At 35.0% G+C, this 14,472-nt stretch overlaps 1 protein-coding gene across 1 annotated transcript in view; it reads left to right on the top strand.

Moving 5' to 3' along the window:
* The window catches only part of LOC137649475 (uncharacterized), a 20,466-nt gene extending 8,319 nt beyond the window's left edge, over positions 1-12,147 (top strand). Inside the window, exons 2-3 of the mRNA XM_068382458.1 lie at positions 10,000-10,048; positions 11,103-12,147. Of these exons, the coding sequence (XP_068238559.1) occupies positions 10,000-10,048; positions 11,103-12,147 (1,094 nt within the window). The remainder of the gene's footprint in view (positions 1-9,999; positions 10,049-11,102) is intronic.
* Positions 12,148-14,472: the final 2,325 nt, after the last annotated feature.

Raw genomic sequence — 14,472 nt, 5'->3', positions numbered from 1 at the left:
TCAAGGGATTTCTGTACAGCATTGGAGATTGTAAGAAGGGCAACACATGCTCCAAGGCCTTTGCGAAAACCAAATTGCAAACTAGGGTATAGATGATTGCCTTCAGCAAACCTATTAAGACGTTTTGCCAGAAGACGTTCAAAGGAAACAAGGAAATAAATAAAAGATATAAGAAGTAATGAAAAATTAAAATAAAATATTTTAAATAATTTAAAGATATATAATAATGAAAACTATAACTGTTAATCTTGAAAATTTTGAACTGTAAAGTTTTAACAATAAATAGATTTTTCTTCTGAATCCTATTAGGCATTGGTTATTTATGAACATTTCTATGATTAGCAGAACTGAATTCCGGTAGCCTAAACCAAACGGTTTATAGGAGATTCATGGCCATTCTTGATTTCTTTTGAGGTACAGTTGGCCTCATTAATTCCGGTACACTTAATAGGAAACTAAGGAGGCGTCAGTGTACCGGAATTAATGAAGCCAAGTGTACATTTTCCATTCTGAAGTATTGAAACAAAAAATACCTTGCTCTTTGGAACACTGTTCGCTGTAGCTTACGAACCCATTATAAATATTCAAAATCTGTTTTCAGTATTATTTTACTTTTAGTAGCTCTCAACTTTAACATGACATCTCTTAATTCCTGTTTAAGATTTATCCAATCAAATTACATATGATTATTATTATTATTATTATTATTATTATTATTATTATTATTATTATTATTATTATTATTACTTGCTAAGCTACAACCTAGTTGGAAAAAGCAAGCTGCTACAAGCCCAGGGACCCCAAAAGGGAAAATAGCCCAGTGAGGAAAGGAAACAATGAAAAATAAAATATTTTAAGAACAGCAACATTTGAATAAGTATTTCCTATATAAACTTTGAGAACTTTAACAAAACAAGAGGAAGAGAAATGAGATAGAATAGCGTGCCCGAGTGTACCCTCAAGCAAGAGGGTACATATGAGCAAATAACCATTTATATGCAAGATAACTATTAACTTTTTATTATGATGGTGATGAAAACGATTTATATTTGAAGTCATTTTTATAATTGTGCTCGATGTAATTTGAGAGAATACATTAAAAGAATAAACTTAAAACTAATGTGAGATGTATGACAACGATTATCGGAAATAGCACACTGCACAAATTCAGAGGACAGGTGATGTGTATATGTAACAAATATTTCAATAATGCTGACAACACTTTCACATGCTGAAAGCATTATTATTATTATTATTATTATTATTATTATTATTATTATTATTATTATTATTATTATTATTATTATTATTATTATTATTATTATTATCATCATCATCACTGAAAGTGTCATTTTTCCCATTCATTTTTCCTATTCACCCCAATCAAACTTTCCTTCAGATCTTTCGATAATATTATTCCTACACCATTTCTTCCTTCCATATTTGCTCCACTGTAATAAAATTTACAACCTTCGCCTAGTTCTCTTGCCTTATTTCCCTTCCATCTGGTCTCCTGCACACACAGCACTTCAATCTTCCTTCTCTCCATGAGGTCAAGCAACTCTGGATGTGGGGACAATGACTGGAAAAAGGCGAGAGCTGGTTGACCTCATGGAGAGAAGGAAGATTGGAGGGCTGTGTGTGCAGAAGACCAGATGGAAGGGAAATAACGCAAGAGAACTAGGCGAAGGTTGTAAATTTTATTACAGTGGAGCAAATATGGAAGGAAGAAATGGTGTAGGAATAATATTATCGAAAGATCTGAAGGAAATTTTGATTGGGGTGAATAGGAAAAAGGACGACACTTTCAGTGATAATAATAATAATAATAATAATAATAATAATAATAATAATAATAATAATAATAATAATAATAATAATAATAATAATAATAATAATGCTTTCAGCACCTCGCTCCTATTTGCAAAGAGAATTTGACCTGTTTTTAGGCATAATAACGACGAAAGCTAGAGTGAAAGTTTAAGATAGAAAATACACATAATAAAAATCTCATGACTTTAAACTCTTCTTTATTTTGCGATTTCTTTCAACAACATAAAAAAATCACACCAACATCCCATAACTAAAAAATACATCTAATAAAAATCTCCTTGGCTTTAAACTCTTCTATATTTTGACTTTCTTTCTGCTCCCTTTCAACAACATAAAAAAAATCACACCAACATCACATAGCAAAAAATACATATAATAAAAATCTCCTTGATTTTAAACTATTCTATATTTTGCGTTTTCTTTCAACAACATAAAAAAAATCACACCAACATCACATAACTAAAAAATACATATAATTATAATCTCCTTGACTTTAAACTCTTCTATATTTTGACTTTCTTTCTGCTCCCTTTCAACAACATGAAAAAAAATCACGCCAACATCACATGGCTAAAAAATACATCTAATAAAAATCTCCTTGACTTTAAACTCTTCTATATTTTGAGTTTCTTACTGCTCCCTTTCAACAACATGAAAAAAATCACACCAACATTAAATAGATAATGTTCCACCACAAAGTTACTTGAATGAATGCATTCATAGTTATGTGAAAAGACAGGTCATTTGTTTAGGTCAGCATGATCGCGTGTCTCCTCTAATCAAAACTGCACGATATCTTATCTTTCGCGAATATATGACGACAAGAAATAGAAATAGATGCCGTGCATCACCACCAGATCAAATTCAGAGCGTGAGAGTCAGGAAAATCGATACATATTCTCATTTCCTATATATTGTATTTTTGCAGCAACGCGAGAACTGACACGAGAGGCCATCTTAATCTGACAGCAGAACGTTGTGTCTCCAATCACTGTCCTCAGGTCGTGACTGATTTCGAAGTAAAACACGAGCCGTCAGAATAAATCCAGCTAAGTCTGGAATAGGGATATCAAATTCCAGTAAATTTAGAAGGCATATATACGTATATATATATATATATATATATATATATATATATATATATATATATATATTATATATATATATTATATATATATATATATATATATATATATATATATATTATATATATATATATATATATATATATATATATATATATTATATATATATAAAATAAAGAGGAGAACGAAGAGTCTGGACAACATCTCTCATATTTATTGGTGCCGACGTTTCGGGACCCATCCCATTATCAAGGCTACAAAAGACATAGAATATTATAAGTAAACTGAGGGTAACTTCCTTTATATCTTTGGTACATCTTGAGTATGCTTCATGCCCTCTGCATCAAAATTTGAACGACTGAATTAGAGAACTTTTGGTTGTACTGACTCTTCAGAGATTGTTGAAGTTGACTTATGATTGAATTTATGAGATGCAATAGGTTTGAGGACACTTTTAGAGATTACCAATGTTAATTTTATTATATATTTCACAGGAAAAAATCACCCAACTTTGCTAGCCAGCAATTTTTATTGTATACTCTTACCAAAGTAAGATTACCTAAGTAAGAGAGATTGCATGTAAACTAGCTCTGTTTTGCTATTTTGAACCTGGACTTTTAGCCATTCTTTTGTTTGAGGGTACACTTTGCCACACTATTTTATCTGCTTCCTTATTTCTTTTCCTCGCTGTATTATTTTCCCTGTTGGAGCCCTTGGACTTTTAGCATTTTGTTTTTCCAACTAGGGTTGTAGCTTAACTAGTAATAATGACAATGATAACAATGCAGTCGAACAGATATTCTGTTAAATATTTCACTCCGATAAATTCCCAAAACTTCTGAACTGTATAAGATACTGAAAGTTATAGTTGCCTTTTCTATATATGTTATACTAAGACCTTAGGGTCTTCTCAGTTCATATTTTTAAGTTCCAGCAGAAGGCTGTGAACATGAATCTCCTAGCTGTTGTCATGAAGGGACTCTTGAGATCTCACTTCCTCATCAAACTTGTATTCTCTTGGTTATCTGTAAGATTTTTGAAGGATGGAAGCTGAATCAGCATTTTTTAAAGTACTCTAAATACAGCCATTCCAATGCCCCTTTTAGGAACACTATAGGCATTACTTGAATATCATCGCATTGTCCTTCCGACCCCTCCCTGAACCTAGATTTTAACCTCCAACTCTACTTCAGTTTCCATTTCATCTTTTCCATCTTCCTGTCCAACCATTTGACTTCATTTTCATACAGCAACGGCGGAGTTTCCTCCAGTTTCACAGAGCTATTGAATGGCCTCCCAGACCCCATTGCCTGACTTCAGTGTCTCCCTGAAAAGGCAACAAATTTCCACAGATTTTGTCATAAGGTTTAGGTCAGTAGACTAGATTTCAGATGTTCAAATATTATCATTTTGGCAATTATATTATGTACAAATTGGTCAGAAACTCTCCAAGGATACTGCAGTGTTTGTAAGTAATTTAGAGATTGGGTCATAATTGTCATTATTATAAAATAGTTTATTATACATACCATTAAGTCACTTCATCTTGACTTTTTAATTTCATCAACAGCTATTCATCTCTGGGTTATTTTTATTTGTATATTATTTATATAGAAATCCCCTTTTGATGGTATTTGTTAACTATGAAAAAACCTTTGACAGTGTACACCGGCCCATTTTGTGGAGAGTCCTGCGTTATGGAATTCCTCATAGATATGTACATTTGATTAAGTACTGTATGTTCATGAGCATAGCAAGTGCAAAGTTAATGTTAATGGAGACTTATCAAATGAATTTCCAGTGAACAGTAGAGTATATGTGTGTGTGTTCAGTAACGTTGGGTTTGGTCAGTACTTAATTAGATGACGACTAATAAAGGTAAAGAAACTGTCTGCAGATGAGCTCCTTAAACATCGATAAGGGCGGGGCTTGAGGCTTGCAACCTCATCTATTGTCAACTTGCTGAAAATTCAGAAGGGTAAATACCTTTTTTCGCCACCTCTTAGTTTGAAAATAAATGTGAAGGGTAATATGTGTGTTTGTGTGTGTGTAAGTATGTGTGTATATATAGTGGTTAGGCGTAAATGGTAATGTCGATGGTACATGAACAGAAGCTGTTGAATCCTGGAGTATTGGGGGAGGGAACTATAATAAATGTTGGTAGAATGATAAGAAGCGAGTTTCAGAAGAGGTGAACAAAGAAAGGTGACATTGTGTGTGTGCAAAAGTTTACCAAGAAATGTGAAGAATACTGAAGCTAAGGAGAGATCTGTAATCTATGGGAGAGAATGTAAATAAAAGTAGAAAAGGCAAAGCTAGTATGAAGACTTGATTGCGCAGTGTATGTGATAAAATTTTCAAATTCTGAGAAATGTATAGGTATGTAGAAGAGGTAAACCACCGAGTACAAAATTAAACAATTCCTCCTCGCTCAAGGGGTTAACTACTGCACTGTAGTTGTTCAGTGGCTTCTTTCCTTTTGGTAAGGGTAGAAGAGCCTCTTTATCTATGGTAGGTAGCTCTTCTAGGAGAAGGACACTCCAAAATCAAACCATTGTTCTCTAGTCTTGGGTACTGTTATAACCTCTGTACCATTGCCTTCCACTGTCTTGGATTAGCGTTCTCTTACTTGAAGGTACACTCGGGCAGGATGTTCTATCTCATTTCTCTTTATCTTGTCTTATTGACGTTTATATAGTTTATATATTATGAAATATGTAATTTAATGTCGTTATTGTTCTTTAGATATTTAAGTGCGATTATTTTTATTACTTATCTTGTAGTTTATTAATTTCCTTGTTTCCTCTCCTCCCTAGGCTAATTTTCCCTGTTAGAGGCCTTGGGCTTATGTCATCTTGCTTTTCCAACTAGGGTTATAGCTGAGTTTGTAATAATAATAATAATAATAATAATAATAATAATAATCGGTGTTTTTTTAATCGCTTTGGTCATGTGAAGAGAGGTTGTAGGCCTACTATAAGACAATAAGAAGTAATAGTAAAAGCAATAGTAATAGTAAATAGCGATGTTTTTAGTGGTATTCAACTTGCAATCTACGTATAATTTATCTGTTTCTGCATTAAATATTTGATATTGGCGTATAATAATTCCTTTTTACTCCATTTCAGCCGTGGGTGCCGAGTCTAAGATGGGAATCGTTAACCAATTCTAGGTTTCTGTTTTAACCATACAGTATTTCCTTTAGAAATATTCTGTTTTATTTATTTATTTCTCATCTTCTTCCTCTCCCCTGTATGATAGAGGGGAACTGACTATATATATATATATATATATATATATATATATATATATATATATATATATATATATATATATATATATATATATATACATACATATATATATATGTGTGTATATATATATATATATATATATATATATATATATATATATATATATATATATAATTTCTTTAAGGTCACACTCAACTCTCGGGTAGGGGGGGAGAGAAATACTCATACCCATGTGAGAGGGGGTGCATATTTATCTAAATATTTAGCCGTCATTTTTGACGGGTCGTGTACACTAGTTTTAAATATATTTGTCAACCTTTCATTTGGTCGCTGGTATGTTCATGATCTCTTATCTCTTATTAAGTATTAACTTGCCCTTTTTGAGTGAGGGCCGCCCATGTTAAGCTGGTTTCCTGTGAGCGATCAGACAAAAGTCTCCCACCATCACCAGTTCACAGCTGACCAGCGTAGGGATATCTGAGGCCTTTGTCTTACAGTGGACCAGAAATGGATATATTTGTTGTTGTTCTTGTTGTGCGTAAATAAATATATGATGTTTATATCCGCGTATATATTATGCATGCTTACATTTACTCTGCTGAGATCAGTAACTGTCGAATGAATGTAAAGTAAATGACTACCAGGCGTAACTTCACAGGATGTTCCATCACTTTACCGGCGTCAATTACCTTAGATGTCAGGATGCCAGAAAACTTTAAATCAATCAATCCATCACTTTACAAGATGATTGTTGTGCATTGCTCACTGACTCTGTACTTGGTCTACAAGACACCGTTATTTCAGTCTTTGGTATTTTTCAATAACCTCTGCTATCCCTATTTAGATATCCTTGTTGCCATTTAGCCTTGCAAACCGAAAAGTTCGATAACATGAGATCTGGATTTTTTTATGAGAATTCTTGCTTTAAAAAATTTTGCACCAATATGCTGGTATGGTATGGCAAAATGCTCTCTCTCTCTCTCTCTCTCTCTCTCTCTCTCTCTCTCTCTCTCTCTCTCTCTCTCTCTCTATATATATATATATATATATATATATATATATATATATATACTGTATATATATATACATACATACATATTATATATATATATATATATATATATATATATATATATATATATATATTCCTACAAAGCTGGTCTAGCGTAGGGTAAATATTTTATTCATGTATTTTATTTATGTATTTCATTTGTGCATTTAAGAGAATTAGCCAGCTCTTAATGTTAGTTCCTCTCCTGTAGGTATAAGTTTTATATGTAAATTACGTAAGGCTTTCGTCGTTTATCTTATTGTATTCTTCATTTAAGTCAGTTTATGTAAATTTACGTTATTTTTAAGAATTAACTTTTCATTTCACGTATTTTGTTATGAAGTCTTACGTAATCTGTATAAGAGCGTTATGTGACCCTACGAGGTTTGAACAAGGGCTCTTGTAAATCTTATTTTTTATATTTTTATGAGGTCTTGCATCGTGTTTGTGAGAAAATATATAATTCTTATATTTGCCACATGTTTTGGAAGGTTCTCGAAAACCTGCGTTAGATTTTATCTTTTTTATTTTTGAGAACGGTAGATGGGCAGAGCTAGCTGAGAGAGAGTTGGCGTGCAGCAAGGTTGATTCTCCTGTTTGATACGTGATAGTTGATAACCTGGTGTTGCTAGGTGCCGGCCCCCAAGCTATGAGAATAATCTATTAGAATAATCTAGAAGTTACCAAGTTCATATATAAGCGTCCCCAGGGATGCATAGCAGCAGGAGACAAACAGCTGTCCTGTGAAAGAGCAAAAATTCATCCTCTCTCTCTCAAAGTGACTATAGTGTGTCCTCTCCAAAGTGATTTTGTGTTGCAGCGTATATCGTGTGTAGTGTGTTATAACGTTACTGTAAATTTGCCAGATATTTTTAATTTACTGTGTTGTGGTGAGTGCTGGTATTGTGTAAATTTTTGTAACTGGGCCAGGGAAGTATATTTGTGTTGTTATAAGGTTAACTATTTTCATTAAGTGTCAAGACTAATTGTGTAAAAGTTAATGTCCAGTGAAACAAGTGATTGTATAATTTTCATTCATAAGTATTAATTTCTTTTGTCTTGGTCTAAGTTTTGTTCAGACTTAATATTTTGAGTTATTTATTTTTTTATGTAAATTCCTTCAAAGTATTGTAACTTTTATAGAATATATTTATTTTTATAAAGAGTGTATTATTTCAATCATCATCATCATCAATTACGGGGTGTTCGATATTGAACGGCCGTGGCCCTCTGCACAAAACATTTCCATTCATTCCGGTCTTGAGCCTTCCTTTCCAACTCCACCATCGTTAGCCCGCACATCTCCATGATATTGTCACTCAATCTAGTTTTAGGCCTTCCTCTCGTTCTTGTACCATAGACTGATCCAATTCGTAGCGTTCTTTCCAGAGTATTGTGTTTCCGAACCTGGTGTCCAATAAAAGTTAGTTTTCTTTCATCCAAAATGTCAAGTAATCTTTTTTCGATATTGATCTTTTGTAGAATTTCCACGTTAGTCTTTTTCTCAATCCAGCTTATCCTAAGGACTCTTCTGTAACACCATAGTTCAAAACTTTCTAATCTTTTCCAATCTGTAGATTTTAAAACCCAACATTCTGAGCCGTATGATGCGATGGGGAAAACAAGTGTTTCAATCACCAGTGTTTATTTCAGTACTCACTTGTATCCCCATTAAAGAATCGAAGTAACAGGTTGCTTGAGTACAGTGATTCTTAATAATAAGTACACAGTGTTGTTTGGAGTGTATTTAAGAGACCTTTGGACATTCAGTATTTTTATGTATTGCTGTCTGGGAGTTATATACTGTAAGTGTCTCGGAGCTTGGGTATTAACATTTTCAAGTGTATCAGATTTAATGTAAAAACAAACAGGTGAGTTTGGAACTCGAGAGGTTGTGTAGCTTGCCAGCCCTAATATATAATATATTTACACACACATACATATATATATATATATATATATATATATATATATATATATATATATATATATATATATATATATATATACTGTATATATCTATGTATGTATACACGTTTTTTTAGTATATATCTTCTCTCCGTGAAAGGAGTGAATTATACATTATCTCTATACCTATTACAGCTTCATAAATATTTGAAAAAGATACAAAGGAAGGAGAGAAAAATAGACGAACACTTTATTCCAACCAGTTTGAATAAGCTGTCTTTTCGATGTTCCTTAGGCAATACTGGCCAGCCAGTACTACATTGGATCCTTCTGTCTGGTTACGTTTCACTTTCCCTTTGCCTACACATACATCGAATAGCCTGGTCTATTCTTTATAGATTCTCCTCTGTCCTCTTTCCTCTAGGTAAGGATAGAAGAGACTCTTTAGCTATGGTAAGCAGCTCTTCTAGGAGAACGACACTCCAAAATCAAACCATTGTTCTCTAGTCTTAGGTAGTCCCATAGCCTCTGTACCATGGTCTTCCACAGTCTTGTATTAGAGTTCTCTTGCTTGAGGGAGGGTACACTCGGGCACACTATTCTATCTAGTTTCTCTTCCTCTTGTGTTGTTAAGTTTTTATAGTTTATATAAGAAATATTTATTTTAATGTGATTACCGTTCTTAAAATATTTTATTTTTCCGTATTTCCTTTCCTCAGGGGGTTATTTTCCCTGTTGGACCCCTGGGCTTATAGCATCCTGCTTTTCCAACTAGGGTTGTAGCTTAGTAAGTAATAATAATAATAATAATAATAATAATAATAATAATAATGAGTTTTAATAGATTTTACTTCTTATATTCCAATAGGAAATAGATTAGATGATGGTGGTCGTGACATTTTGACTCGAATGTGTTGGTATATACAAAATGTCAAATACAACTAAACATCGTATATTTGTTCCCATTTTGTTTGTGTAAATGTTCTCTGCGTTGAATACTAGAAATTTATAGTTAATAAAAAACTGCTATAATGCAGTAGCCTATTGGAAGCATCCCTGCTTGGCGATCTGCTCGACAGGGGTTCGAGTCCCGCTCAAACTAGTTTCTTTAGTTTCTGCAACCTCACCATCTTTATGAACTAAGGATGAGGGTTTGGGCAAGTATATAGGTCTACTTACTGAGTCATCAGCAGCCGTTGCCTGACCCTCTCTGGTCCTTGCTTGGATGGCGAGGGCACTGGGGAGCTGATCATTACTTCTCTAGTAATTTATTTATTTATTTGTTTCTTCTCCTCACTAGGATATCTTTCCCTATTGGAGCCTTTGGGTTTATAACATCCTGCTTTTCCAATAGGGTCGTAGCTTAGTTAAAATATATAGTCAGTCTCTAGGGCATTGTCCTGCTAGGACACTACCACTTTCCCTTGCTTCTGTCCTTCATGAGCGACCTGTATGTTTCTTCTCATCACTAGGATATCTTTCCCTATTGGAGCCTTTGGGTTTATAACATCCTTCTTTTCCAATAGGGTTGTAGCTTAGTTCTAATTTATAGTCAGTCTCTACGGTATTGTCCTGCTAGGACACTACCACTTTCCCTTGCTTCTGTCCTTCATGAGCCACCTGTAAACCTACCTTGTTACACAGACTTGCGCATGAGGTGAGGTGTATTTTCGGTGCTTCGTATCGTCGCAACAGACCATGGAACTGACACCTGTTAGCAACAACCCATTTCCCAAGGGACCATTCCTTCGCGTTTCCTCTCTGTTTATTTCGATTTTTCCTGTTTCATTGTAATAAATTAACAGTTTACTGCATTTTTTAACTTTTCAAAAATACTAGAAGAATATCAGCCTTGTCTTTTCTACATTCGTCCACCTGACAAAGAAACACTACAAGGAATAATGCATACTAGAGTAAGTCGGATTTCTTCCCTCTGCTGAGTGCTGAGTCCAATTGTAGAATATCCCCTAGGTATCCAGAATGGATTACTGCTGCTGTTAATGCTCCTTCTTCTCCTTCTGCCGCTGTTGTTGCTGTTGCCACTGCTCCTTCTCCTCCTCATTCTGCTTCTGCTACTGCCCCTCCTCCTCCTTCTGTTGTTGCTGCCCCTCATCCTCCTTCTCTTGTTGCTGTATATCCTCCTCCTTCTGTTATTGCTGTATATCCTCATCCTTCTGTTATTGTTGCCTCTCCTGCTGCTGCTGCTGCTCCTCCTCCTTCTGTTGTTTTATATCCTCATCCTTCTGTTATTGTTGCCTCTCCTGCTGCTGCTGCTCCTCTTCCTCCTTCTGTTGTTTTATATCCTCATCCTTCTGTTATTGTTGCCTCTCCTGCTGCTGCTGCTGCTCCTCCTCCTTCTGTTGTTTTATATCCTCATCCTTCTGTTATTGTTGCCTCTCCTGCTGCTGCTGCTCCTCCTCCTCCTTCTGTTGTTTTATATCCTCATCCTTCTGTTATTGTTGCCTCTCCTGCTGCTGCTCCTCCTCCTCCTCCTTCTGTTGTTTTATATCCTCATCCTTCTGTTAGTGTTGCCTCTCCTGCTGCTGCTGCTCCTCCTCCTCCTTCTGTTGTTTTATATCCTCATCCTTCTGTTATTGTTGCCTCTCCTGCTGCTACTGCTCCTCCTCCTCCTTCTGTTGTTTTATATCCTCATCCTTCTGTTATTGTTGCCTCTCCTGCTGCTGCTCCTCCTCCTCCTCCTTCTGTTGTTTTATATCCTCATCCTTCTGTTAGTGTTGCCTCTCCTGCTGCTGCTGCTGCTCCTCCTCCTTCTGTTGTTTTATATCCTCATCCTTCTGTTATTGTTGCCTCTCCTGCTGCTACTGCTCCTCCTCCTCCTTCTGTTGTTTTATATCCTCATCCTTCTGTTATTGTTGCCTCTCCTGCTGCTGCTGCTCCTCCTCCTCCTTCTGTTGTTTTATATCCTCATCTTTCTGTTATTGTAGCCTTTCCTGCTGCTACTGCTCCTCCTCCTCCTTTTGCTATTGATAAATCTGAATGTCAATTACCAGAATGAAGAGGTGACTACTTTATGAGTCATACTGGAGAATGAATATGCTATTCATTTACAGAGAACTCTTAACGTATCCATTCCTTATGTCACAGCTGTGCAAGGCGGGTTTCTTTGCTTTAGTTTGTATCATAAACGAAGCTGGAAGACTGCTGCCGATAGGTGATGTGTTCTTGCCTCTAAATACCCTCTCATTAATATTTTAGTAAAGGGTAAACGATGCCATGTTTCCCAATGATAGTGCAGCAATAATGTCTATATTTTCGTTAGTAAATTGCCAGTGAAATGATGCCTGAATTCCAATTAGTAATGAAAGGAGTAATGCTTTACTTCCATTTTTTTTTTGTCTAAGGAATGCTTTATCAAACATAAATGACCACCCGGCACTAATCTACCCTCCCTTAAGTCACAAGTTATATTTTCAATGGTGTTTATGAATTAATTAAACAGCTTACATCTACTTGTATTTCGTAAATGTGTGTAAAGTCTTAATATTTTAGTTATAATCTAAAGTGGATATACGCAGTCGGGTGTTTAATAACAAAAATAAATATTACATAATATATGCATTCATCGTCCAGTGTTAAGAAAGAGAAGAGGATCGTCTGCTAATGAGAAATTAATGAGCAAGCGACGTAAAAGAATACTTTAATAATCAATATGATTTGATACAAATATATGGAAAATTATAAGATGAATAATAATAGACCAATTATTGGCCTACTGTTACTGTTATAGTAACATTTCAACCTTCCTAAAACGCCTAGGAATTTTTTTTTCTTCATTTTAACGCGTCGGCAATAGATGGCGGTGATGAGGACGCCAGAGTTGCCAGATTATTTCCACTGGATTATCGTACATAAGCCTTATAGTTTGTCGTTTTCACCTAAAATTATCATACACACTTAAAACATAATTATTAAGTAGTAACATAAATGACTTATTTCGAAGTATTTTAGTATAATTGTTTAATTAAACACTCACTCTCTCTCTCTCACACACACACTCACTCTTACTTTGTTACAAGAGATTTAAGCAAGTTTCCTTCCTCCGGAGGTTTGTTTTGATTTGCTAGTTTTGAGGAGACTCGTCAAGGAATCCCTAATCCTCAATGGGAAGAAATCCTTTAAATGGAGCATAGCATTGTATTAGCAATACCATTGGAGAAATCAACATGAAAGTATTGGATGCCAAGGAGTTTCTTCAAGGGGTAGAGAAAACTCACTTTGGCGCAGCAGAATCTCAAGGAAATCTAGGTAAGGACAGACAAGTGTCTCTTATAAGACTAGTGAAGATGCTGTAGTTTCTTTTAGTGAAGCACATAACGTGCAATTGTCTAAACTGCATCTAGTAAACTTGAGTTGTTTAGGCTGGGGTCCCTATTTATTCATAAATAGCGGTAAATATATGATACTTTAATTTCTAGCAAGATACATGAACCATATACTTTTCCTATTCGCTATCTTGTGTTTTATGCAGTTCATCCCATATGGGGCAAACCACCCGTTCATGAGATTTTGAACCCCCTCATATATAAAGACAATTATGGTGGACCCCAGTGGGAAACCGGGGTATTTAGAGTGGGGAAATGTCATAAACGAGTGATTTACAGCAATATTAATGGTCAGAAATGTAAAATAAGCGCAAGATAACCAGTTGGAAAACTATATGGTTCATGTAAGTGGTTGAAAACAGGCCAAAACGTGATTGTTTAGCTCTTTTGAGATTTGTAAAAGGGTGCAAAACCTAACAAACCCACATAACCTAACCTAGTAGTTCCCAGGTCACAAGCCCCCGGATTCCCTTCCCAGGTCATAGCCCTAGCCCGGGGGCAAACCCCCAGACCCATTTCCCAAGTCACAACCCCCAGCTGGAGCAAGCCTCCGGACCCCCTTCCCAGGTCACAACCGCTAGAAGGACCCCGCCTTCCCAGATCACAAGCTTGAAATAAATCACAAATAAATCTTTACATTATGATAAAGTATATCACAAATAAATTCTTCCATTATGTAAAAGTAAATCACAAGTAATTCCTTACCTTATGATTGACACCGTCACTTTTTTTTTTTTTTTTGGCAATCTTTACAAAAGCTTTGCTGTAGAAAATTTGCTAGCCATCCCAGAAAATTAAGTCAGAATCGGATCTTTGAGGCATTATTTCGCTATTGTTTTTTAATTACAAGAGTAAAAATAGCTTTACCCTGAACAGAGAGCATTTCCATCTTAATTACGGACATAAACGAAATTACACTAAATTTTTAAATAGATTGATGTGCTTCCCTTAAGTTCCCTCTGGGAGACGTCTTTACGAGATGGTGGTTAAGTGGAAAC

The sequence above is a fragment of the Palaemon carinicauda genome, chromosome 11 (assembly GCF_036898095.1).
Source record: "Palaemon carinicauda isolate YSFRI2023 chromosome 11, ASM3689809v2, whole genome shotgun sequence".
NCBI lineage: Eukaryota > Metazoa > Arthropoda > Malacostraca > Decapoda > Palaemonidae > Palaemon > Palaemon carinicauda.
This window is presented reverse-complemented; position numbering and strand designations above follow the sequence as displayed.